At 52.1% G+C, this 25,715-nt stretch overlaps 4 protein-coding genes across 5 annotated transcripts in view; 2 read left to right on the top strand and 2 right to left on the bottom strand.

Moving 5' to 3' along the window:
• Positions 1 to 424: 424 nt before the first annotated feature.
• On the top strand, positions 425 to 14,218 carry DNAJC17 (DnaJ heat shock protein family (Hsp40) member C17). The gene is given in 11 exon segments (NM_001245464.1): positions 425 to 515; positions 1,886 to 1,955; positions 2,842 to 2,900; positions 3,635 to 3,722; positions 4,097 to 4,179; positions 4,562 to 4,658; positions 5,014 to 5,063; positions 5,578 to 5,655; positions 6,647 to 6,727; positions 7,591 to 7,719; positions 14,010 to 14,218. Coding segments are annotated over 11 exon segments (939 nt in total). The 5' UTR covers positions 425 to 437; the 3' UTR covers positions 14,136 to 14,218.
• On the bottom strand, positions 10,203 to 12,464 carry C5H15orf62 (chromosome 5 C15orf62 homolog). Its single transcript, XM_012574320.5, has 2 exons — positions 11,965 to 12,464; positions 10,203 to 11,708 (listed from the first exon to the last, which is right to left on the bottom strand). Exon 2 carries the CDS (start codon positions 11,436 to 11,438, stop codon positions 10,923 to 10,925), a length of 516 nt encoding a protein of 171 aa, XP_012429774.1. The 5' UTR covers positions 11,439 to 11,708; positions 11,965 to 12,464; the 3' UTR covers positions 10,203 to 10,922.
• A 271-nt stretch (positions 14,219 to 14,489) lies between the features above and the next one.
• GCHFR (GTP cyclohydrolase I feedback regulator) lies at positions 14,490 to 20,273 on the bottom strand. The gene is made up of 3 exons (XM_002193039.7): positions 19,928 to 20,273; positions 18,682 to 18,776; positions 14,490 to 15,314 (listed from the first exon to the last, which is right to left on the bottom strand). Exons 1-3 carry the CDS (start codon positions 19,961 to 19,963, stop codon positions 15,191 to 15,193), a joined length of 255 nt encoding a protein of 84 aa, XP_002193075.3. The 5' UTR covers positions 19,964 to 20,273; the 3' UTR covers positions 14,490 to 15,190.
• The window catches only part of RMDN3 (regulator of microtubule dynamics 3), a 22,241-nt gene continuing 15,964 nt past the window's right edge, over positions 19,439 to 25,715 (top strand). Inside the window, exons 1-3 of one of the 2 annotated variants that reach the window (XM_072929571.1) lie at positions 19,439 to 19,666; positions 23,142 to 23,343; positions 24,124 to 24,270. In XM_072929571.1, coding sequence (XP_072785672.1) covers positions 23,321 to 23,343; positions 24,124 to 24,270 — 170 coding nt within the window. In that variant the 5' untranslated portion in view covers positions 19,439 to 19,666; positions 23,142 to 23,320. Of the gene's footprint in view, positions 19,667 to 22,041; positions 22,238 to 23,141; positions 23,344 to 24,123; positions 24,271 to 25,715 lie in introns of those variants that run through there. The other variant, XM_002195996.7, reaches the window with a different exon arrangement.

Genomic DNA, 25,715 nt, shown 5'->3' with positions numbered 1-25,715 from the left:
GGAACAGGCTGTAGCTGGGTCGCACCTCCCCCCACTGCCACAGGCTTCCCGAGGAGGTGGTGGAGTGTCATCCCTGGAGGGATTTAGTGCGTGGATGCGGATCAGTCTGTGGCATTTGAGGACACGGTCAGCGGCGACCTTGCAGGACGGCGGGACGGACGCGCTGTTTTCCCTAAGGACTCAGTGCCCGCGCACGGCCCCACGGGACTTGTAGTTTTCCTCTAGTTTCTCCCCGCTCGCAGCCGCCGCTAAAGAACTACAACACCCATCATGCCCAGTAAAGCGCCGCGCCCCCTTACTGTCCCGTCCTTTGGGGCCGCGCGGTGCATCACGGTGCTTGTAGTCCAACCTTCCCAGGCGGCCTGTGGCGCGGCGGCGTGCTAGGACTACACTTCCCGGCGACCGCGGCGCCAGGAGCGGAAGCGGGAAGCGCGAAGATGGCGGTGGATAAGGAGCTGCTGGAGCGGGACCTCTACGGGCTGCTGGGGATCGGCGAGAAGGCGTCCGAGAAGGAGGTGAGGGGCGCAGCGGGGCTCGGGACGGGCTCCTTCTCTCCCTTCCATCTCTTTCCCGGTGTTCTCGGGAGCGGCGGCTCCCGGCGCGGCGCTGCTCTCCAGCGCTGAGCTGAGGGGCTGTCCAAGCGCGGCTGCGGGACCGGGTCTGTCAATCGGAAAAATCCCATTTTTACTGATGTCGGTGTTGTCATAGCCCGGTTTTACTGGAATTGGCCTCGTTCCCCCAGTTCACCCCTCAATCCTTAGGGGCGGAACCCGCCTTTGGAGGAGGAGAGAATTGCGGAGTTGGTCTGGGACATGTTGTTCTCGCTATGTGCTTCCAGAAGGGAAATTCCCCTGTTGACCCAAAAATCCTGTTGTTAGACGTTTGTCCGAGCGCCCAAAAGTCGCGCAGTTAATTTTGTGGGCTTGGAATTACACGTTGGCGGGTTTTAATTGAGTTTAGTTGGTTAGTCCGTGCTAAACACAGGAAGGAAGCTCCGAGAGGGGCAGAGGGGCTCGGGACAAGGGCCTGGGAGAACAGGATAGAAAGGGAACGATGGCACTGCCTGGGAGCCGGGTTACCTGGCACAGTGGGGAGGAATTCTCGGTTGAAATAGGAAGTTGGAGGATGGAGCCCGCCGAGGAGATGCCTCTCCCTCAGCTGGGCTTTTCCTGCACATTCCCAATCCCGGGAGCTTTGTCCACCAGGTGGGGCCGGGACACAACTTTTCCCATTTGTTATAGCAGGGAATTGGTTGGGAGTGAGATAGAGTGGCTTCCTTTTTTCCTTCTTCCCTCGCTTTTTTTTTTTTTTTTCCTTTCCACTGTTTTCCTTCTATTTCCCTATTTTTCATTCTCTTTACTTGTTTTATTTTTCTTTTCCACTTCTCTTCCTTTACCCATTTGATTCCCCTTCCCTCTTTTTGGTTCCCTCTTTTTGATTCTCTTTCTGAGTTTTTACCCTTTATCATCTCCCCCTTTTTTCCCCCCTTCTGTCTTTCCTTCCCTTCCCTTTCCCTTTCCCTTCCCTTTCCCTTTCCTTTTCCTTTCTTTCCCTTTCCTTTCCTTCCTCCATATTTTTTCCCTCTCCCCCTTTTCTCCGTCTCTCATTTTTTTTCTTCTCCTCTTTATTTCCTTCTCTACTTTTTTTTTCCCCTACCTCCTTTTTTCCCCTCTCCCATTTTTTTTACCTGAGGTTTAACTGCTGCAACGCAAGACACTTGGAAGTAAAAACAACTTTTAAAAGCTCCAACTCCTTCCAGACACAGCCATGTCCTGGGCCCAGCAGGTTACCCTTGAACACAGGGATTATTTGGGGTTTCCAAGTTGCCTTTTTTGGCAGAGACAAACCAGTTTCCCCGCAGTAACTCCCAGTGTGGCCCCTGCAGGTGAAGACAGCGTTCCGGCAGAAGGCCCTGACCTGCCACCCGGACAAGAACCCGGACAACCCCCGGGCAGGTGAGCGGGGGCAGCTCTTCCTGCTGGAGTTTTCACTTCTCCAGGCTCCTGGAAGTGGCTCTGCTTCCCTAAGTGCTGAGGGAATGGCTGGGTGTGTGTCCCTGGGAATGCAGACACAGCTGGGAGTTGCTGCTGTTGGTGTTAAGTCTGCTTTTTAAGGCTGAGTGATCCCTGCTGGGTTTAGAAACACCAGCATTAAGTCAGTGCTGGAATTACAGCTGCACCTCTCCAAACCTTTCCAACCTTTGCCTGTTTGGGCACTGCTTTGATCTGTATTTCTCACAGTCCAAATTTCACCAGCACTCCATAAATCCTGTTATCTGTGGGGAGGGCAAGAGGGCATTTCAGCTGCCTGCAGGGAGTGATTGCTGTGGATGAATGTTGTAGAATTAGCAGTTACTTTGTATTTTGTCTGTCAAGACCGATAATTCATCTTCATAAAAAATAAATACAGTTTGTCAATGCTTGTAATGGGACAAGAGGAAAGACTTTTAAAGGATAGATGGCAGTAATGCAACAATACAACATAAGCAACATATCTTGCTGAAGGAAAAGGACAGAGAGGGAGAAGGACATTGTGAAGCTCCAGCTAAATGTGGCATGAAAGAGATATTACCACCCAAAATAAAAGGAATCAGTAAGAAAAATTAGGTTTGTGTGTTCCAAGACTTCTCTTAAAGTGAAACAATCCTAGTTTTTTTACTCTTGAGTTTGTGTAACACCTTTGAGCTTAGGTGGCCCTGGCTAGAGGGTGGCTTAGAAATCTCTTGGAGTGGTGATATTTGTTCCTTGGAAAGACCTTCCTGCAGGAATTTTATTTCCTGGTTCTTCCCCAGGACCCTCACCTGGTTTCCCTCATCTTGCCCTTATTTCTTCTCGTTCCCAGCGGAAATTTTCCATCAGCTGTCCCAGGCCTTGGCCGTGCTCACAGATGCAGCAGCCAGGGTAAGGATGCTGCCTTGGGAAGGGTGGGATTTTGGGGTGGTGCTGGGAACTGTAATCCTGCCTGTCCTGCTCTCTGCTCCAAGAGATGCTCCATGAATACAAATCTCAGCTTTATTCCCCCTGGTTCTCCCTGAGATCAAATCTCAGGTGCCAGGTAAAAGCTTGGAGGAATGTTGTGTTCGGGATTTGCTGCTGGAAGCAGCTCTGCCCTGAGATTCTGCCTTTAATAACGTGCTGGACTGGGGCATATCCCATTTAACAACACCATCCCTGATACAGGAACAGCAAATTCCCATGGCAACATCTGCCATTCCTGTTGAGTCAGGTGCTGACAAATGAGTAATACCTGGATTCAATTCCTGAGGCTCCAAGCTTTGCTGTCTGTGGGACACAGGAGAGCTTGGATCCTTCTGGGGCTCTGAGGAAGTGGCAGAGAACCCACTGCCCAAGGCCTAAAAGAACCTGGAAATGTCCCTGGAAAGAATAAAACCAAAAAATGAGCAAGGAACTCTCTCCAAATTAGCTCAGGCGAGGGAAAAGCATTGATTCCAGTTAATAAAAGCTAAAAAGATGAACTCCTCTTTTTAGGTACTGGCAAAGCTGGTAATCCAAGAAGCAGCAGATGCTTCAGCCTTGCTGATAGGGTTTCAGTCCCTGATGATGTTGTATTCCCTGTTTTCCAGTTTCTCTCCTGGTTTCTGTAGTTTCCCACTGTTGTGCTGGTTCCTTGGCAGGCAGCCTATGACAGGGTGAGGAGGGCAAAGAAGGAGGCTGCAGCAAGGACACAGAAACTTGATGAGAAGAGGAAGAAAGTAAAGCTTGGTAAGAAAATCAAACCCTCACATTCTCCTGAGGTCTCCCATAGCTGGCTGTTTTCATTTCTCCTTCCACAGGGGTCAGTCCATGGGGGATGACTCTGGTTTCTTCATCCCTAGTACAGTCCAGTAGGCCTGGAATCCCCTCCCTCAGCTATAGCTGGGGTGATCCTGCTCTGGGAAGGAGGGAATTAGGCCCTGAATTAGGGGGTTGAGGACTGTTTAGGCCCCTTTGGTGTGTGGGGCCAGAGGAGGGGCAGCAGAGCTGTCAGGATATTGGTGTAGCTGCAGCCAAATTTATGATCTATCCATCTTCCTCAGACCAGCAGGGAAAATTCAAGTTCTCTTTGGATTGTTTTATTTTTGCTTCTGTATCTGCAGATCTTGAAGCCAGAGAACGGGAAGCCCAATCCCAGGAGAATGAAGAGGAGGAGATCAGGATAACGAGATCATTAGAAGAAGAAGTAAGGATGAATTTTAGTTCTCTCTGCTACTTTTGAGAAGAATTATTTCCATTCATTATGAAATCCATGGGATGAGGTGCAAAAAAACCTCTGGACAGCAGCTCTTCAACCTTTGGGATTAAAAGGCTCTGTGAATCAGAGAATCCTGGAGTGGTTTGAGTGGGAAGGAACCTTAAATCCCATCCAGTTCCAGCCCCTGCCATGCTCAGGGACCCCTTCCATCAGACCAGGCTGCTCTTTTTGGAGCTGTACCACGGGAACTGGCAGGAGGGGTGTCCCAGGAGATGGGTGTGAGGCCCAGGCTGTCCTTGGAAGTGTCCAGGTGACATTCCAGCCCTGGCTCTGTGCCTCAGGTGCCCGTGCTGTGTTCCCTGTGCCGTAGATAATCCGCCTGCGTGAGGAGGGCTCCCGGCAGCTGGAGGAGCAGCAGAGGCTGGTCAGGGAGCAGATCCGCCTGGAAAGGGAGCAGCACAGCCGAGGTGAGCACAGGGGAGCACCTGCAGGTGCCATTGAGCTCTTTGGCAGCTGTCCACCTTGAATTTTTCCAACCGTCTTGCGGGGAAAAATGCCTCAGAACATGTCTCCTGCTTGTGTTTTTGCTGACCTGTTTCTAACCTTGATCGTGGCAAGTCTGTGCTCCCTAAAAGGGAAAAATGCTGCCTTGGAGTATTCAGTCTGTGCTGCAGTTCCTGTTGCACGAGATTTTTGGGACTGGAATGGTCCAGTGGAAATCCCGAAGTGTTTCATCATATGTATGTTCTCAGGGAAAAAAGAATTGTGCAAAATGAATTTTCACCCATGTCCTTTCCATCTTTTTGCTTTTTCTCTCTTTAGGCAAGCAGGAAAGAAATGGAGCAGAAGGCAAAATAACTCCTAAGCTCAAGGTAAGACATCCTTTAAAAGCTGTGTTTTGGTGAAAACCGATAGAACGTGGTGGAAAACAGAAGGGACATTTCAACCCTGCTGAGCTGGCACATCTTATTTTATACTGGAGATGAAATTTTTCCATGGAATGTGCACCATCAGGTGAACAGCTCCTGTCCTTGCTGTTAGAATTCCTTCCTCAGTCACTTTTTCTTTATCTGCTGCAGATTTCTGAGTCTGGGATTGAGTTGTCTGTGCTTTAAGCGCAGGGAAACATCTGCTAATTACCCTGGCAGAGTCATTAGCATCCTTTCAAGTGCGATCTTTTTTTATTCCAGTGAGCAGCGTTTCTGCCTGTTCCCCAAACAGTTTGTTCCCTGTGCTCACTCCCATGCTGAGATCACTGTCTTGGCAGGCCTGGGAGTGTGGCTGGAAATAGCAGACGTGGTGAATGTGCAGGGGGGTGGGTGGGAGCTGCTTGAGCAGGCAGAGCATCCAAACGGGAGAAATTAACTCCTGCCCGTTTGTTTCCAGCTCAGGTGGAAATGCAGGAAGGAAGATGAGACTGGAGGGGGATACTCCAAAGATGTGCTGCTGCAGATCCTGCAAAAGGTCCTGTCTGACACTCTTCCCTATTTATTACTGGGTCTTCCCCTGATCTCAGTGCTGTAAGAATAGTGAACTCTGGGAAGCTGCATATCACAGAATCATGGAATGGTTTGGGTGGAAAGGGACCTTAAAAAATTACTCAGTTCCACCCCTCGCCACAGGCAGGGACACCTGCCACTATCCCAGATTGCTCAAGCCCTGTCCAGCCTGGCCTTGGACACTTCCAGGGATGTGGCAGCCACAGCTCCTCAGGGCAACCTGTGCCAGGGCCTCAGTACCTGCACAGGGAAGGATTTTATCCTAATAATCTAATCTAAACAGGTAATCTCATCTAAACAGCTGGTTTAGAGCCATTCCCTGCGTCCTGTCACTCCATTCCCTTGTAAGCTGTGAACTGGAGTTGCTCATTTCCTTCCCTGTTCAGCTTTCTCATGCAGTTTTCATCAGCATGATCGTGGAGTCATTAAGGCTGGAAAAGATCTCTTAAAGCATCAAATCCACCCTTTGAACCAAGTTGGATCCTTTGATCCCTTAGCTGGGAACTCTTTCCCAGCTAACAGCTCTGGCTGAAATGGAGCAACTGCAGACTCTTCCCACTGGATGCTTCCTGCCCACTTTGTCTGGCTCTGTGGTTGTGGTGCGCTCATCCTTCACTTCAAGCACTCCACATCCCTGCTGTGGGAAGTGCAGAGGCAGGCACAGACAAGCCTTTGATCTGATCAATCCCACCCTGGCATCTTTCTTTTTCCTCTGAGCTCAGCAGTCCTTTTGCACTGGGGCTTGCTGGGAGCCAAGTGTGTAGCTCCATGCCTTCCCAGATTAGTTCCTGGGGGGATAGAAATTACGGGATCAGTGGAAGCAGGGCAGAAATGGTGACAGCTCGAGCCTCATGTCTGTGAAAACACGTGTTTTCTCTTTGTGTTCATTTGATAACTGAACTTGACATCTCTCCTGGCTCTGTAATTAACTTTCCTTCCTTTCTTTCTTCCCACAGTACGGTGATGTGCTCAATTTGTTGATCTCCAGCAGGAAGACTGGGAGTGCAGTGGTGGAATTTGCCACGGTGAAGGCAGCTGTGAGTGTGCAGAGCCCCTGCTGGGTGTGCTGGGGGTGGCACAGGACAGGTGACAGCCAGGACACTGCCCTGTCATTAAGGCAGTGGAGAAGGGTAATGAGAGTCAAAAAGGCGTGGAGGGAGTGGCACAGCTGGAGGCACAAACCCAGAGATCAGGCACATAAACAGGTTGTGCATGGAACAGGCTGAGGGAAGAGGCACAGCCTCAAAAATCAGGCACTGAGCACTTACTCAGCTCTCTCTGAAGGTGAAATGCCTTGGAGTTTGGCTTATGTGTTTTGGATGTGATATCGGGCATTTGCAGCGAAAAACAGCCCAGAATGTCTTGACTCACTGTGAGTTATAATAATTCATGTGGCTGTGGGAGCAGAAGTCATCAGTTACTCTCAATTTTAGTAGCTCCATGAGCTTGGGCTGTATGAGAGTTTCCTTGTTAGCTTTTCTTTCACTCATATCCAAATGATAAAAACCCCCAGAACTGTGTGTGACCTGTATATCAAAAGTGCTGGCAGGGGTATGGACCATAAAGGTGCTTCTCATGTAGGGCAGCTGTGAAATCTGAGAGTCATGGAATGGTTTGGTTTGGAAAGATCCTTAAAATCTTACAGAGTGGAATCATAGAATGGTTTGGGTTTGAAGGGACCTTAAAAGATCATCCATTTCAAGCCCCCAGCCATGGGCAGGGACACCATCCACTAGCCCAGGTTGCTCCAAACCCCATCCAGCCTGGCCTTGGACACCTCCAGGGACTGGTCTTGTTTGTGTCCTAATTGGCCTTGAGGGGCATGATTCTTAGGGATTTGTGAGGGAAGGGAGTGGGATCTGAAATTCAGGTGATGATGGAAGGATATTTTCCCTGCCAGGAGATGGCTGTGAAGAATGAAGTTGGCCTGCTAAATAACCCCCTGAAGATTTCCTGGCTGGAGGGCCAGCCCCAGAGCCACACCAGCACCGTCCTCCCTGACAGCACCAGCCAGCCCAGGACCTCACAGGTGAGGAGAATGGGCTGTGGGATGGAAATCTGGTGCTGTAACAACCTAAATCTCAGAGTGCTGTCAGATAGAGGCTCTTGGGGCCAGGCCTAGCTTTCCCTGCAGCCCTTTCTATACCAGATCAGTGGCTTTCTAAAGGACCTCCTGCCTGGGCAGCAGCACACTGGGAGCTATTTGGATCTTCACACATTTCCTTTCTCCCAAGTGAAGAGCAAGGATGTTCTTTGCTCAGCCCAAAGCCTCCAGTGCCATTCTGATGGGATTTTTGAATATGTCTTGACTGTTGGCATCCTCTGAGTGAGAGCTCCTGAAAGGTTCCTTTAGAGAGTCTTGGTTGCTCACTGCATTCCCAGGAGGAGGATGTTTCAGTGCTGGAAGCAAACCTCTATTCTTAGGGTCTGCAGGAGGCAGGAGACAGCAATATCAAGCTAAATACCCTTTTGTGTGTTCACTCCTTAAATATTTTAAGCTTGTGAGATTGTTCAGTGCATTCACTCTCTTGACGTTTCATTAAGTATTTTATTTATATTATTTGTAATTATGCATCAGAACACCTGATTGTTATCTTGTCCATGTAGGACCAGGGAGAGTCCTGCAGCCACAGGAAATTCACTAGAGTGTTAGGAAGGGAACTGGGGCAAAAAGCAGAATCCAAAGCATTTTATTTGAGAATTTCTCACTAGCAGAGAGTGAGAACTGGCTCGTTCCTACCAAAGGGGATTGCTGGTGCAGCTGGAGCTTGGTAGTGGATTCCAGCCTCTGTGGGTTCAGATCCCTGAGTTTGTCTTGGCCTGTTTCCATGCCCAGAGCTTGTTAGTGTGGAAGTGCAGCGTCTGCCTGCAGTGCAGGATTAGTGTGGTGGGGCAGCAGGGAGAGCAGGAAAGCAGCACACAGTGCTGGTGACTCACCTCTGCCCAGCACAGCCTCCTTAATCCCACCTGGCTCTGGGAATGTTGAGGAGCTGCATCCTTCCCAGGAGCTGCACAGCTGGTGATTTGCTCCTTTTTGCTGCTTTTTGCTGTAAGAAGCTGCACTTTCTGGGATTTCACTGCAGCCTTGCATCTCCAAGCTGCTCTCCTTCCTGTTTTTCCTTGTTCCTACTCCAGACCCTCCCTAAATCCTCCTGCTGCATCCAATAGGATGCTTCTAAAACCTGTAATTTGTTTACAGCTCCTCTTGGCTGATCTGCTTCCAGCTGACTTAGCTTGTGCTCTCCAGTTCAAGAGTGTGCAGAGTGAGCCCCCAGATCCCTGTTCCCTCTGCCTCTTCCCTTCACACCCAGCCTGGTTTCCCAGCCACCACGTTCTTGCTTCCAGGCTGCACTTACCTCATTCTGATTTAAGCTGCCCTTGCTTCCTATTTGCTTCCCTGCTCTGTTTTTGTCTGAATCCACCCCCATTTTGTTCCCACTCTGTGCAAAAGCAGCTCCTCTGCTGCTCTCCTTCAGGAAACAGCCCAAGCCTGCAGTGTTCTCATGGCAACATGCTCACTACTCATACTCTGCTCCCTGCCTGGGACAGGCAGCCAGGTACACCCTGCCTGGGAGAGCCAGCCAGGACCTGAGAGCCAAAATCTGCAGGTAAAGGACAGCCAGACCCCAGCCAGGGGGTTTGGAAGCAGTTCCCAGGTGGAAGCTGCTCGTCTTCCATAGCTTTGTTGTCTTCTACAGCAACAGGTGCACATTGTCCAGCAGTTCCTGGAGAGCTGCTCAGCCAAGCAGACTCCAGTTCCCTTTGGAATTCAGAAGTTGTGGCTTGGACAGTACTACTCCAGGCTATTGAGAGCAGTGGCTGTGTGATGGTTCAAAGCACACAGTGGCTGCAGAGAGCTTGTTTTGCCATTCCAACAGCATGCAGTGCTTAGTTTTGGGAAGATTTTCCCTGCTCCTGCAGTGGAATCTCCCTGCCAGGGCTCCTCAGCCATTCAGCCCTGAGAAAAGACTCCTACCTGGTGTTCATGTACCTGTTCTAAGCTCCTTCAGAGGTTTCAGAGGGTTTATTTCCTATTATCTGACTTTGGGAGGTGAATCTCACAGGGTAAGAGGCAGCTGTGCCTTCCCTGGAGTGTCACTGCACTTTGCTGTGGCCACTTCCAAAGCTCCTGGTTATCTGGGGGCATGGAGGTTTTATTATTGTTAATTTTTAAAATAGCCCTAATAGTCAAAATGGTAAGAACTGGTAGTTTCTTTTAGCAGCTTGTCCTGGTGCTGCCCAAAATGTTCTCAGCCTGGCAGAACCTTTCCCACTGTCCAGCTCAGGGTGGGGAACTGTTCCTGTCTTGCCCCGAGCTGTGTGAGCTCTCCTTAAAAGAAAATCAAGTCCCAGCAGCTCTGTCCTTCCCTCAGAGCCACACAGGTGTCCCTGCCCCCATTATAAAACCCTGCAGTGCCAGGGAGGATGGACCTAGGCCACTCCAGATACCCTATGCTCCTGGTGCCTGGGATTTCTGAGGCTTGTTCCCAATGAAATGAGGCAACCAGACACTTCCAGTCACAGATACATTTATTCTTCTATGTCTGTACAGCTGGGAGCTCAGTGCATGCGTAAGGCAGCAGTGTCAGAGACATCTCTTCTCCTGCCAGGAGGATAAATCCACTGCTGGTGCTGTATCAGGAGCCTACTTGGATGCTTACCTGTTTCCAGGCTGGGAGTGCCGCCTGCACTGGAGTTAAGGGAAAAGAAACCCACAAGGAGGAAGAGAAAAAACGGAGGAACAGCTTTGAGCTTTCACATCCAAACATGGTGGGAGCAGAAGCCCCAGTTCCCGTCTCTCAGCCCTCAAAGCCTTGGCTTTGGGGTGCAGTGCTGCTGCCTCCTTGCAGGCTGCCTGCTGTTCCACAAGTGATCCATGACAAATCCTTGTGTGTCTCTGCCCCACAGTGTCACATCCCCAAAATAAGTCCTTCCCAAAAAATGCCAGTCTTCCCTGAGGATGGGACGCACAGTCTGGAATGGGAAATTCCCGGGGTGGAGAGTGGAAAGTTGCCCACGAGACAGCAGACAGTGCTCTCACCTGAGCACAGGACCCGTGAGCTCTGCTCCAGAGGATTCCTTGGCAAGGACAGAGATGATCAGTGGTGGGCGAGGCGAGGACAATGAAACAGGCCACACACAACAGGCATGCTCCAGTATCCTTCCTCCTGCTGGAATCGGAGAACTGGCAGCAGCAGTGAGTAACTGGGATGTGATGGACAATGAATACCTTCAAATGGCGTAATCCCTCGGGTTCTGTTTCCTGAGGGTCTGCAGCACATCCTCGAGGAGCGATAGCCCCAAATCCACTTTGAAGGACAGGAAGGGGTCAGCCAGGTCGGGAAGAGTGGTGCTGTTTGGGAGACCTGCCTCTGAGGTGCCGTGGTCCGTAGCCTGGTCCTTGTGCGTTGGAGTGGCTTTGTGGCACGGAGCAGCGTCGGAAAAGGAGAGGTCGGAGTGGGAATCTGTGTGATCGATGATGTTGGGGCAGCTGGAACTGTCCAGGTACAGCCGGGGAGGCTTGGGAGGGGCTTGTGCCTTGGCCAGGTTCTGCTCGCTCTGACAGGACAGGTACTCAGACTTGTCCTTCAGATCCCTCAAGCATTCCCTTTTCTGGCCATCCGTGTCCAGAGTGTGGCTGTTCTGGTTCAGGATGATGACTTGGTTGCCCAGCTTTTTGTGCCTCCTGAGGGAGAAGCGTCGGAAGAAGGTGGTGGACTTGATAGACCCCCTGCGCCAAGTATCCATGGTGAGGAGAGGCGGCGAGGAGCAGGAGTGCTGACTCCTCACAGGCGGGAGCCGAGGGATCAGCAGAGAGCCACGCAACAGGATCAACCTCTTCCTGCCCCACTCCTGGAGCTGCACAGAACACAGAGAGGCTGGTAGTGCAGGAAATGCAAACTTCACGCCGTGGCAAGGAGCACTTGGCTTGTCTTGGATCTCTAGGAGTCTCCCCCTGGAGTGGAGAGGAGCGGCGGTGTTTGAGCGAGCTCGTTAAACGTGTGCTGCGTCTCCGGGCTGGTGGGGAACAGCAGAGGCACAGTCACCATGAGAACAGATCTAATCTGGCATCTAGAACAGAAGGGCACTCGGGTGCCATGGTAACCAGGCACCTTCTGCGGAGGGGCACCGCCGGAAAAGCGCCGTGGGTGGCTGGGAACGAGACGGTGACTCAGTCCCACCGAAGGAACCCAGGGAATACAGGAGAAGGGGGATGTAGAAAGCGACAATGCAGGAGACAACGTTGGGAGAACGGAGTGCAGAAGAGACTTACACACTGTTGGAGCAGCCCAGAATCCAGGAGCGGAGAGGAGAAGCTGCTGGAGCACTTGGAGACCAGGATGAAGAAGCAAGTCCAGGGAGAGCTCAGCCAGGAGTCCAGGAATTCAGCCAGGTTGAACCCAGAATGCCAAAACTCCCAGCGCTGCTGCTGCCGTCCCTTCATGTGCCACCCGTCACTACTTCCCGGGCTGCGGCTCCCTGCGTGGATGTGTTTGTTTTGAGCCAAGCCCTTGCTGAGTCAGCCACATCAGGAACTGGGTTTCACTCCATTGGTAATTGCCAGGATTGCAGGAAGTAGGTGTGTGGAGTGGCAGAGCCTCAGCCCACGCTCAGGCACCCGGGAGCACGTGCTGGGAGCCCACCTGGATCAGGCTGTTCTCCCTCCCGCTGCTCTGAGAGCTCCTTGTGTCAGCAGAGCTCCCAAAACAGGCTGCAAATAATCTCCTGGCTGTTTTAAATTTCAGTCCCAGTGTGAGGTGGGGCTTCAGGTTTGTGTGGGTGATTCATCTGCATAAATCTTAGGCAGCCTCTTCCATCCAGCCCAGCAAATTCCTGGGGCTGGTGGATGGGACCTGGAAGGATCCTGGCTGAGGGCTGATACCATCGGTGCTTTCTCAGACACTGCTGCTGCCAGTACCCAAAGGTCATTTTGCTCAGTTGGCTCCTAAGACACCAATTAGACTCTTAATTTCCCTCTTGATGTTCCTTATCTGTTGTGGGCTTTCATTGTGTCCTTGCAGCCGGAGGAACCACTTTGCTGGCACAGGATAAGGAATTGCACTGTGTTTCCATGCAGAGACTTACTTAGGCATTCTATTGCCTTTGTATCCCTCCTGCTTCCTAAGAAATCCTTCAATATCTGGAGAAGCTGTGGCTGCCCCATCCCTGGAAGTGTTCAAAACCAGGCTGGAGCAGCCAGGGCTAGTGGAAAGTGTCCCTGCCCATGGCACGAGGTTGGAACCAAAAGATGTTTGAGATCCCTTCCCACCCAAACCATTCTGGGATTCCGTGATTCTCTGTGATCACCACTTAACCCACTTCCTAGAAAAAGGAATAGGGAGGGTTTTTTTTTCCATTCACCTTCTGTCAAGAAACTCTTATTTCTACCTGAACTGTCAAGGAACGAGCTGGATGTTTCCAAGCCTTGCAGTGCTTTCATACATCCAAAATAGCATGGCCACCTACTAGTGTGGAATGGCTTTGGAAGCAGCGCCAAAGCACTGGAGCAGCTGTCATCTGCTGCCCACGTTCATTAGGCAGAGTCTGCAATCAACTGCCTTGACATGACAGTTGCTGCCACACACAGCAGGGAGGCTCTGGGAGCTTTGGAAAGCTGTTCCGTTCCTATGTCAGGTTTGGGAACATCCCTGGTGGTTTTCTTTCTGCAGCTGCTTAGAATTGGGGAATTCTTTGTGGTGGAAAAGACCTCCAGGGTCATTGATTGCAGCTGTTAGAGTCATGGATTGGTTGGGGTGGGAAGGGACCTTAAAGTCCGTCCCAGGGCAGAGACACCTTCCACTTATCCCAGGCTGTTCCAAGTCCTGTCCAGCCTGGCCTGGAACACTGCCAGGGATCCAGGGGCAGCCACAGCTTCTTGGGGCAGCCTGTGCCAAGGTCTCAGCACTGTCAGACAGTCGGAAGTTAGTCACTTCCATGACTCATCCACAAAGGTTTGATTTTTTTTATGGCGTTAGCCTTTGTAACAGGTGAAGTGTACGCTGGACTTTGGGCACCAGCGTTGTAGGTGCAGGGTGATCTTGTCATCCAAAATAATGCCCCAACCAGTCTCATGGAATGCTGGCTCCATGTCCCCATTTTTCTCATCAACCACACTTATTGCTGGTTATTTTTAGTAATCATTTCAATAACATCTCCTGGTTATTTCCTGTAGCCAGGCAGCTTTCACCCACCTCACTCAGTTTCTGTGGGATCAAACAGTTTCCTGCCCAGAATGCTGGTGTTGTGAGGGGGATTTGGGGAAATCTGGGAGTCTGTGCTGCCCCTGACGGGTTGTGTGTGTTTGCTGCTCCTTCCCAGGCCTCGGTGGTGTCGGAGCGGGACTACGAGAGCCTGGTGATGATGAGGATGCGCCAGGCGGCCGAGAGGCAGCAGCTCATCGAGCAGCTCCAGCGGGAAGACGAGGAGGAAAAGTCCCACACTTAGCATGAGAGTATGGATTCTTCCCATCCCTCTGTCCCCTCAGAGCTGTTTCTTAATTTAAGTTAATAAACCTCTTTTTTTCTAAAGGTATTGTGGGAAGAGAAACTCCCAGGGACTGCAGCCATTAACCCTTTCCAGGTCTGGGGAAGGAATGGCTGCCTGAGGTTCACAGAGTGCAGGTGTTACCCTGTCAGTGTGTGTGCCCGGAGCAGCTGCCCCATCCCATGGGACAAGGTGTGAGAGGTGCCATCAGAACACCAGATCTTGGAGCTTTTAATTCCTGAAAGCTCATTCAGGAGCCGTGCATCCAGAGGGATTTGGCAACAGCTTTTAATGACCCACAGAAGGACATTGGTCTCTTTGGAGCAATATTTTATTGGTGTTATCCCCACAGCAGAATCCATGCACAGTCCCAAATATTCCAGCAGTGTTAGGATTAGAGCCCACACCTGGAATAGTCACACAACAACACTTTCTGTGTTATTTTGGGAATCCCGTGTTAGGCTTGGATGGCAGTCTGGGATCTGGAAGTTTGGTGATGCTGCTGAGATGGAAACGGGCCTTGCTGCCAAGGGAAGGGATTCTCAGAGCCCTGGGAGTAGGTTTAGTGGTTCCCTCTTGGATTTCAGGAATGAGATGGGATGGTGTCCATGCTTGCTGTCCCTCACTAACCCCCTGGCCCAGGAGAAGGCACAGGGCTCTCCAGGGCAGCCTGAGGAGAGGCAAACAGGGCTATTACTGAGCTTCCTCCAGGGCCTGCTGAACACATGATTAAAATGTAAAAAACTGGAATTTGCCAGACTGCCATCCCAGGCAGAGCTGGAGCCATCTGTTCCCTCTGCCTGATTCTGGGCATATCTTCCTCCCCCTGCTCTTGGAAACACAACAGGGATGGCAGAATTCTACTGGGTCCAGCTCTGCCTCTGCGCCGTTTCTCCTCCTGCCCGAGTGCCTGGAGCCTGGGACAGGAAGGAATTAAGGGGGGAAAATTTGCTGCCAGTCCTATAAGATGATCTCCAGCAGGATGTTGTCTGGGTGGAAGGCAGGATTCTCCCTGGCTATTCCCTGTGGAGGCACCAGACCAGGGTCTGGCCCACGCCAGTCATGCTGACCACGCGGTAGCCGAGGCTCTCCAGCTTGTCCAGGACCATGCGTGGAGCGTCGTTCACGTAGTACTCACAGCTGCACCCAGGAAAGATGGGAATAAGGTGAGCTGGGGCAGGAGGAGATGGGCATTTCCTGGTGGAAGTGAGCCTGCCTTGCTCCTGATCCCTCTAAGAGCAGCGGCCACACCTGGCATGGGCGTGTGTGACACAGGGCCTTGGTTAACCCCGGGGGAAGGCACAGCCTGAGGTGCCAAACCACAGGAATCCTGTCCAGGAGGGAGGGATCAGGTTGAATGGGAATATGGCTCAGGGGCTGGTGTCCAGAGCCCCATGCTGCTGGGTAACTGGGCTGACACTGCAGCAGAGGGTTCACAGGTAAACAAAGTGAGCATGTTTTTAGCCTGCCTGGGAATTCATGGAGGAGGAGAGGGATGAGCCAGGTGTTTCTAAGGAATGAAATCCCAGTGTTCTAGCCATGTCAGAGTATGTCTGTGAGATAGGTGGGTTTGAGAGACTGTTAGAATTTGGGGAGTGAAACAAAGTGATGTTTTCAGACAGGTGGGAAACCTTTGGAAAGCCAGTAGTCATCCATCCTGCATGGAGCTGCCAGGCGAGGTGGAGCCCAGGCTCCCCTGTTCCAGCAGTGCCTGGGAGCTGGTACTGGGATCCTTGTCCAGCTCTGATTCCCCATTGGTTTGTGCTGGCTCTATCCATGGATAGCTGTCCCACATTCCTACCCCTCAATCCCAGAAGCTCCAGGCCTGTGACACTGCTCCCAGTGAAGGGACCAGGCACAGACTGGGCTGAATTGGCTGGGGACAGCCAAGCTGAGCTGGCCAGTGGGATCTTTGGATGTGCCAGCCTCTCCTTTGACATGACTTTTGGGACAAGGCCCAGAGCAGCTCAGCTGTAGCTGACTCGCAGTGCTGGATAAGTAGATAATGATGGGCTGCAGGATCACTGGGGATCCTGTTTGGGCACCTGAACCTGAACAAAGCTTCTGCTTTTCCTGCTAATAATGATAAAAAAATCCAAAAGCCTTTCCAAAGCTTCTCCTGCTTGGATTTCAGACCCATGCTGGAGCTGGGAGTGCTTTAAAGCACAAAATAACCTGAGATGTGAAAGATTTTCCAGTTTCTCAAGACTGTACTTGGCTGTAATTATAGATGTGGTGTAAAGATAATGTGCATTATTATAAGTGTCTTTGAAGTCTGTTCCTTCTCCAGGAGGGTTGCCACATACCCTTCAGATTCGCAGTGGGAGCTGGTAAATATTATTCCCACTATTCAGTGGTAGTTGCAGAGGCAGGGATTTGTAGAAACCTAAAAAACGGAGTAGCTGAGCTAAAAGCAGGAGGCAAGAGTTCCCAGGGCTTTATCCCAGCTGTGTGTTGAGGGAAATGAAGATTGCACACTGTGGGTATCAGATCTGCTGCTGTCTCCCTGTGCATCCAGTTGGGATGGAGGGGCTGGGATACCTGCAAAGCCTTTTCTTCCAGGTAAACCCCACCCCTTGCCCCACATGGCTGCCCCAAGGGCTCTGACCCCGAGTGAGAGGGCAGGGACCACATCCCTGCTCCCCACACCTTGTGGGACTTAATGAGGGGCCGTGTGTCTGTGCAGAGCTGCAGAACAGGATCCTGTGCTCCCTCATTACAGGGATTTCAGCTTCACCTCTACATCCCAGCTTCCCAGCAGGTCTGTGTTATGTGGGCTTTTCCTTCAGCCTCCCTACAAAGTTATGGCTAAAGTTCTGGGGCCCAAGGTGCTAGAGGAAGGGGGTGTGCAGCATCCATAGCCAGGCTCTGCTCATGAAAGAATTAGGAATGGAGAATCCTGCTCGGCCACGGTGCAGAACCTGGAGCTCCCAGGCCCGGTTGGGGTTCTGGAGGAGGCGGTCAGGCTCGTGGCTGTGGCTGTGCTCCGGGGGGTGCCAGCAGCCACATTCCAGCCAGGGGACTTGCCCCACTGCTCAGGCACACGCGGGAGGACATGCTGTGCCGCGGGGATGTGCCGCAGGGACACAGCGGAGTTCCCAGCTGTGACACAGCCGAGGAGCAGGTGGGGCGAGAGGAGCTCAAAACGCTCCGGGACACGGGGAGAGGAGAAAGGTGGTGAATCCACCAGGGGGATCCCATAGGAAGCTCGTATCCTTTCCCCAAAACATGCACAATGTGTGCTTCTCTTCCTTACAGTGCTGCGGCTCCCCCAGCTGCTGGGGCAGGCACCACAGAGGTTTTATCCGTCTTTGCCTTTCTTTTCCACCTGAATCCCAGGGATCCTCGACCGAATCTCTCAGGATCCAGTTCCTTCTTGGAGCCTGTTGTGTTTCTCTCTGTCTCCCATCCCGTTGCGTAACTCCGGGCTCCGCACGGCGGGTGGCAGCACGACTCCGGCGCTGCTGCCAATCTCTGCCCCACCCACGGGCTTGGGAAGAGCGGCACGGAGAGGGATCAGCCCGGCAAACGCCCCAGGAATGCAGCTGGGATGGGGGGGGGCCTCTATACTTATATTTTATCTCCTTACTATTGACATTTCCCACCCCACTCAGATTTTTAATGCTGCAGCAGCCAAGGGTCCAGCTCTTGGTGTTGGCCAGGCTGGTGCTGAGTAGGAGGGTTTTCCCAGCTCCATGGATGGAAGCTTGGGAACATTTGGGATTAGATGCACCTTCTATTTTAATGCCTCATCCTTCTCCTTCTCCTCCTTTCCCTCCTTCTCTAACTCCACACCATGGCACATGGGACGTGGCAGGAATTGAGCTGCTCCTCTCTGTCAAGTTTTTTTTGCATTTGGGGGTTTGTTCTGCTCTGCCATTGTGGTTTTGGTGTTTTGTTTTTTTTTTTTTTCCCAGGGAAAACCAGGAAGTGCAATATCAAGTGAGGAAAAAAAAAAAAAAAGGAAAAAAAGAATGGGCCAAACCATGAGGAAGATGCTGGTCACCTCTCTGAGTGGCACTTGGCCAAAGGCTGGGGTCAAACTCAGCATGGTCAGAGGGGGGACATGGAGAAATTTCAAATATCCATGGCTTGGAAACATGCCAGTGGAGGAGCTGGAGTCAGGGGTGGCACAATGGGAAGCAGCTCTAACCCAGGGCTCAGCTGCCCATGGAAAAGATTTGGGAGCTGTTGGGAAGGGCTGGCTCAGGTGAAGCCTCGAGCTGCAGTGGAGGGCAGGATGGGATGGACAGACAGGCTGCAGCTTGGAGGGATGGGATGGAAAGAACTGGGTGAGCACTCTGGTTTCCCAGCACCAAGAAAGGCACAGGCAGAGCAAGGCAGGGATGGCACTAAGAGAGGGAAAGAGGGGTCAGGTGCTAAAACAGGGTCAGAGCAAGGGAAAATAAGGAATCAAGCAAAGTATCAGGCAGGGAAGGTGCTGTGGGGAAATCCAGGAGTGAGAATGTTCTGCATTCCTTGGGAAAACAACGAGAGAAGGACTTACAAGTTGTTCCCCAGCGTGGTCCTCTTTGTGGCCCCCAGGATACTCATCAGGTGGGGATCCGAGTGCTCATCGCCCACCATGGTGGGCCCAGCCTCCTGTGGGAAGGCACAGAGTGGTGAGTGACACGTGGTGACATGGCCCCTGTTCCCTGCACAGCTCCAGTGAGAGCCCTTAAGGAAGGGAATTGTCATCAGCCCACCCTGGGAGGAGGGGCCCTCAGTCCTGGCCAGTGCCAGGAAGGTGCAGCTGCTCACCCAGGAGGGTTCCAGCCTCTGCTCAATGCCAGGTTTCACGTTGGAAGTGTTTGCTTTGCCCCTTTGGGAAAGAGCAGAGCATCCAAAGTCTCTGAAGGGCAGACTGAGCCCTGCTGCTGCAGGCTGTTCCCTCCAGGGCCATAATCCATGTGTCCCTTCCTGTACCTCATCCACAATCACTCAATCAGCTTGTATGATCCCAAATGCCACTGCCAGCAGGTGCTTTGGTGCTGCAGCATCCCCACACATCCCCATTCCCAATCCACTGCTGCTTCCTTTGGGACATCTCCAGTGGCAGCAGCAGCAGTGTCCATCACAACTCCCTCCCTTTGCTCATTTGCTGTTTTCACTGTCCCTACTTCCTGCCCCAAACCACAGCAGCAGATCCAGGCTTCTGGATTTCGGGAAAAGGGAAACCTCAGATAAACACACACACAGCTGTGAGTTCCTAGAGTCTTGCAGGATGTGGGTGCTGCCAGTGCCGGGGAGTAACATTTGCTCTGTGGCTTTGTCTGATAGGGACAGCCAGCAATGCCACTGGTGCTCCTGGACACTGATCCCAGCCAGAGATCCCAACCACTGTCCGGCTCCTGTCTACCCCAGCCGTGCTCACTCCCTTGGCCACCTTTTCCACCCTGGAATGGCTGTTTGGGGACGAGGGGAAACCAGCTAAGAGGACAAGAGGACAAGAACCCTTTGGCGTTCTTTGGATCTTGCTGCAAGTTTCCCAAGTGAGTCGCTGTTTGGGACAGGAGCCTTTGGGGGCAGCAGAGACGGGGTGGGGGTACCGGGGCTCTCACAGGCCGCTGGAGCACAGCCTGGCCGTGCTGGGGTCCCCCAAGCCTGCATCACCCCCGACCCCCCAGCAGCAGCAGGGCCAGCCCGTGCCGCATGGCACCGGAGCACCGGTGACCGCGGTCACCGCGGGCTGAGCGGGTCTCACGGCTCGCTCCCCGAAATTCCCCACCCTCGGGGGTCCCGCCGGGACTCACCAGGCGGATTTGGGTGCTAATGAGCAGGTACGGCATCTCCGCTCCGCCGCTCCCGCCGCCGCTCCTGGGGGACCGTGCCCGGGGCCGCCCCCGGTCCCGCCCCGCCACCACCGCCCCCGGCAGCGGCAGCGGCGGGGAAAAGGCTCCCGGGGGGCTCCGACGGATCCCTCGGGATCTCGGTGCTGCCGTCCCAGCAAGGGATGGGCAGGAGGGGACAGAAAGTGATGAGCAGGGAGAGGATGGGCCAGGAGATGATGAGGAGGGAGAGGATGGACCAGGAGATGAGATGCAGGGACGTGGAGGACAGGGAGATGTAGGACAGGGAGCTGATGAGCGGGGAGGCAATGAACAAGGAGATGATGGATAAGGGAGACGAAGAAAACGGAAATTAATAGCAGGGAGATAAAGGAGCAGGAAATAACAGCAGGGAGGTGAGGACTGGGAGATGGTGGAGCCAGGCAGGTGGGCCCTGCAGAGCATTCCCAGTCCCACCCTACAGTCTGACCAAACATTCCCCTGAAGCAGAATGTTCAGCATTACCAACATTTTTTGGGAAAAACCTGTTTTTCTACTGGCTGTTGGGTTATTATCTGAGAACATGGGGGATTTAAATCCCTTCATAATCGGAGAAGTTCCATTTCCTGAGACCAGGACAGGCGGAGGTGCTGCATATACATTATTATTGATGTGTTATTAATTATTAATTGTTGTTGTTGTTATAATTATTGCTTTTGTTGTTATTGTTGACATTGGGTTTGGTGAGATACAAGAAACCCCAGAGGCTGATGGTCTCCTCTTCCTAAAGCACGTCCCACAAATCCCAGTATGTTCATTAGGAGTTCCCTGTGGGATACCTCCCCCCACGGGTTAAACATCAGCTTGTTTTGATCATTCCTATCCTCAACAGAGCCTCCTCCCCAAGTCCTGAACAGCTGGAATGTTTGCTCATTGCTCTCCTGTCCAGTGCAAACCTGTTGCCCAATGAAGCAAGGGCACATTTCACCCAGCTGGGTTGGATTTGGACAGAATTCCCATCATCCATTACCCCTTTGGACCTCTGCTGGGCACGTGTGGTCTGTGGTCACGCAGGGAATTATACGGATATGAAACCCAGACCTTTCCAGAAATTAAAGGAAAACTAGCCAGGGTTCTGGCAGCCTGCCCAGCTCTGGGTCTGACTCTGATGTGGCTCTTTCCTGGGGAAAAAAGATAGGAAGGAAAAAAGAGGGAAACGAGAGCAGAGCTATATGTAACATTTTAATATTGAATTTCTTGAGGAGATACCGCAATCTGGGAGGCAGGCAGAGCTCATCCATCATCCCAAAGCAGCTTATCACCCTCTGGCTCCGAGCTGGCTGCTCCCAGCTCTCCTTACACTGGGCTGGCTCGGAATTGTTCCCAATAATCCAGATAAAGGGAAGCAGAAGGTTCTTTGGCTCTGCCCAAATCCTGCTGTCACCCAAACCCCCAGGAGCAGGGAGCACACAGAGGGCTTGGTTTTCTCTTTCCTGACTGGCACCTTTCCCTAAGGAATCCTTTGGCTCTTCCAGAAAAAGCTATTTCTAGTTTCAATGATTCTGGGGTAAAGATTCCCGGGGGATCCCACCAGGAATGGAACCACCTACCACATTTCCTGCAGAAGGGAGAATTCCAGCCCCAAATGCTTGGGATGATTGTTTGGTCACTCCTGTCTCCTTGGCCTAAAATCCATTACCTCATCCCCAAAACCCACAGCCAGCCCCGTGCTCAGCTCCCTTGGGCACCCCAAATCCCCATTTTTTGGGGGGCACGTTTGTCCCTCATTGCTGGGAGCTGAACACCAAATGGAGCGTTGGGGTGTGCGGGGACATCCAGCCTGTCCCCTGCCACCCCAGCCGGGCCGAGGTGTTGTCACCACGGCGGGACAGCTGCCGAGGCGGCAGCAGGTGACAGCCGGCGGCCTCGGGGGGCTTTTCCCGGGGCACTGAGGGCGCGGGGGGCGGCGGTGACACCCCCGAGGGTGGCGCGGGGTCCGTGTCCCCTCCGCGTCCAGATGCCATCAAAAGGGGCGTGGCCTCGCTGACCCGCGGTGTGACGTCACGAGGCCACGCCCACTCGTCCATATTGTCGCCTCTCCGTGACGCCATCGCTCCGCGCCCGCAGCGGCCATGGCGGCGGCGGGGCCGGGCCGGGCCGGGCCCCGGTTCGGGATGGCGCTGGGGCTGGCGGCGGGCGCCGGCCTCGTCCTCGGCGTGCTCTGGGTCATGCGCCGCCGCTCCAGGGAGGCGGCGGGGCGGCCGCGCCGCGGTTCGGGCGGGATGGAGCGGCGGGGTAAGCCGGGACGGGATGCGGGGAATGGGGTTGGAATAGAGAGGAATGGGGAAATGGGATAGGGAGGCACGGAGCTGGAATGGAGGAAAAGGAATGGGGTGGGAAGAGGAAAAGTGGGGGAAAAGGGGATTAGAGTAGGAAGAATGGGGTTGAAGCGGCGGCAGTGGGGTTGTAATGCAGGACATGCGGTTGGAAAATGAAGAATGGAGCTGGAGTAGGGGAGAATTGGGATTGGATACGGGGGATGGGATGGAATGAAGGAGTGGGGTTGGAATAGGGGGCAATAGGGCTGGGGTAGGGGGAAGTGAGGTTTGGAGTGTTGGGCTTTTAGAAAGTGCTTTATTCGGAGCCCTCAGCGTGCTGGGTTTCATCCAGGTCTGTGCAAAACTTTGGGAACAGAAAATGAAACTGTGCTTTTCACAGTGATCATAGAACAATGGAATCCTGGAATGGTTTGGGTGAGAAGAAACCTTAAAACTCATCCAGTCCTACCCCCGGCCTTGGACAAGGACACCATCCACTATCCCAGGTTGCTCCAAGCCCTGTCCATCCTGGCCTTGAACAGTGCCAGGAATGGGGCAGCCACAGCTTCTCTGGGCAAGCTGTGCCAGGCACTGAACACCCCCACAGGGAAAGATGCCTTCCAATATCCCATCTAAATCTCCCCTTTTCCAGTTTGGAGTTTTTCCCCTTTGTCCTGTCACTCCAGGCCCTTGTAAAGTATTTTTTCCATTTCTCCTTCAGGCTCCTTCAAGGGGCAGTTGAGTCACTGCAGATCCTTGGCTTTTCCAGGCTGAACAATCCCAACTCTCCCAGCCTTTCCCTGCCAACAGAGCCGTGGTGACATTTCCCTCCCCCTGGAATCTGGGGGGGATTCTAAGGGCCTCCTTGTGCTCTGCTGCAGGTCAGGCCGTGCCCAGGGCGCTGCTCCTGGCGGGCACCAGCGATGGAGCCGTGCCCAGCCCCCTGCTGAGGCAGGAGGAGCAGCTGGAGCTGCTGGAGCGCCTGGACTTCGTGGTGAGGAACGTGGCGGAGCTGAGGAAGGAGGTGGAGGCGGTGCGGAGCAGCCTGCAGGAGCTGGCCATGGAGATCGTGGGGGAAGTCAGGTGCTGCCCCTCTCCCGGGCCTGCAGCAGCCCCTGCCTGCACGGGAAAACAGCCACGGCTTCCCGGGATCCTCCTGGGCTGGGAGGGACCTCAGAGCCACCCACGGGCAGGGACACCTTCCACCAGCCCTGGTTGCTCCAAGCCCTGTCCTGGAACTCTCCCAAGGGATGGGGCAGCCACAGCTTCCCTGGGAAATCCATTGCAGTGCTGCACCAGCCTCACAGGGAAAGATCCATTCCCTGTATCCAACCTAAATTTCCCCTCTTCCACTCTGAACCCGCTCTGTCACTCCAGTTCCTAGTGCAGAGGCTGGATGAACATCACACCTGTGGATCCTGTATGGATTGTCCATGGAAGAGGATCTGCTTTACCTGCAGATATATTATATTGGATACAATCTATTATATAATATCTTTTATATAATAATATATATAATATCTATTATATAATAATATAATATATAATTATATATTTATACAACATATGTTATAATATAATATGATAATACCATCATAATGCATTAACACATAGTACATTATAATACATTATGTAATATGAAATATATAACTATAAGTGTATGTATAACACGTATATAATTATATATTATATATATTATTTATTATGCAGAATACAAAGTTAGCGCCATTTAAGTTTGTACAAACACCTCATGAATTCTTTGTCTAGAATGGGAATTGGGTGGAGTCTGCTGGAGAGGAGAAGGGGAATAACAGACATTTCACTACCAAACATTTATTTCTCTTCCTTTTTCTTTCCCTCCAGGACCCACCTGGAAGAAACCCAGCGTGTGACTCGCCGGAGGAAGTTCCCCTTCTCCAGGGAAAGAAGTGACTCCACAGCCTCCAGCTCCATTTATTTCACAGCCAGCTCAGGGAATCTCAACACAGATGATGGAGAGAGTGAAGGGGGGTAAGCAGAGCACTGGGACAGATGTTTTAGGGGATTTGGTGCCACATCTGGGCAGTTTGGAACATAAAGAAGGGAATTTTCTTCCCCTACAGCCTGTTTTAATTTGCTTTTGTTCCAGTAAGGGTTTTACTGCCAGGGCCAGACTGAGAGATCTGAAATTATCCTGACTTTTAGATAAAGGAAAAAAAAAAATGTTGAGGGATTTTAAAGAAATAATTTGATTAAGGAACCTTGCACAAGGAAGGGAAGTACAAGTCCAGCCTGGCAATGGAGTGAGAGAGTATGGAAATCAAATTTCCAGGCAATATATATTATATTAAAATGATTAAATCACCAAATATCCTGAGGTGGAAGGGACCCAGGAGGATCATCCAAGTCCCAGCTCCTGGCCCTGCACATGGCAGAAAAGTTCTGTGTGATGTAAGAACATAGTTTAAAATGCCAATATAGCTGCAGGTTTATTGCTGTTAGACAGGTAACAAGTCCTCCTGCCCCTGTGACTTCTGATTTTCTGAGGAAATGCTGCCCCTTTGTGCCTGAATCTGACCACTTCTGTAGCCCTTGGAGCATGGAAGTGTGTCCCAAAACAGCTGGTGCTGCTATGTACATTTTGCCAGAGCAGTTGGGATGAAATGTCATTTAAAGAGGGATTGTAGAGCAGTGGGAGCATTTCAGGGGGAATTTGGGCAGCCAGATGACCTGGGGGCTGGTGCCAGCTGCCATTTCAGCAGGGATTTGTCCTGCCAGGACAAAGGACAGGGATTCTGGACTGCCATAAGCTCCTGTTTGTCTTTAATAACTAGAGCTGGTGAGGGTGATCTCATTGGGGTTGTAGAGCTTCATTCAGCTCAAGTGGGTGTTGGGATGAGAGGGAAGTGAGGAAGGGAGTGATTCATGGTGGTGTAATAGGTAACGAGGCTGCAGAACATTTTAGAGCTGTGGAGTTGGTTCTGAAGGCAGGACTTGGATATTTGGATAACAGCAGATGCACTGAGTCACCAGGGGACAAGGGGTTGTGTAGAACTGCTGGAAAAAGGGGTTTTGGCCACACACCCCAGCCCTGGCTGTCAGAAAACTGTCAGTTCAGATCACAGAAAATTGTGAGTTGTGACAGAGGCCAAGAATTCAGGGTTGCAGAAAAGGCACCTCCTCAGGGGAGAGGGGTGTATTTTACTGCAAAACCTCATTAATTTATTGGGACTTCAGTGGTGGTTGGTGGAGTCCTTACCTTTTAATTAACATCTGTAATTAGCTGTAATGACCACTGTGGGGATTGGTGGATTAGCAGCTGTCACCTGATTTAAAACTGGGATCTCAGGTAATGCCTCACTCTGGTCCTACAGAGAGGAGTAAAAATATCAGCCAGGCCAGGACCAGCTGCCTGTAGTGTGCAGTGTTGTCTGCTAGGGATGTAAATGTGCTTGACAAGTAACATTTTCAGGGTA

This window comes from Taeniopygia guttata, chromosome 5, assembly GCF_048771995.1.
Source record: "Taeniopygia guttata chromosome 5, bTaeGut7.mat, whole genome shotgun sequence".
NCBI classification, from domain to species: domain Eukaryota; kingdom Metazoa; phylum Chordata; class Aves; order Passeriformes; family Estrildidae; genus Taeniopygia; species Taeniopygia guttata.
The sequence above is the reverse complement of the archived record's forward strand: the minus strand, read 5'-3'. Positions and strand labels throughout refer to the sequence as shown.

Excerpts from the sequence above, each read along its gene's own strand:
- GCHFR (XM_002193039.7), bottom strand. The coding sequence starts at position 19,963 with ATGCCGTACCTGCTCATTAGCACCCAAATCCGCCTG. Across the intron at positions 18,777-19,927 it reads TTAGCACCCAAATCCGCCTG|GAGGCTGGGCCCACCATGGT; the intron begins GTGAGTCCCGGC and ends GCCTTCCCACAG. Across the intron at positions 15,315-18,681 it reads ACCACGCTGGGGAACAACTT|CTGTGAGTACTACGTGAACG; the intron begins GTAAGTCCTTCT and ends TCCTGGGTGCAG.
- C5H15orf62 (XM_012574320.5), bottom strand. The coding sequence starts at position 11,438 with ATGGATACTTGGCGCAGGGGGTCTATCAAGTCCACCACCTTCTTCCGA.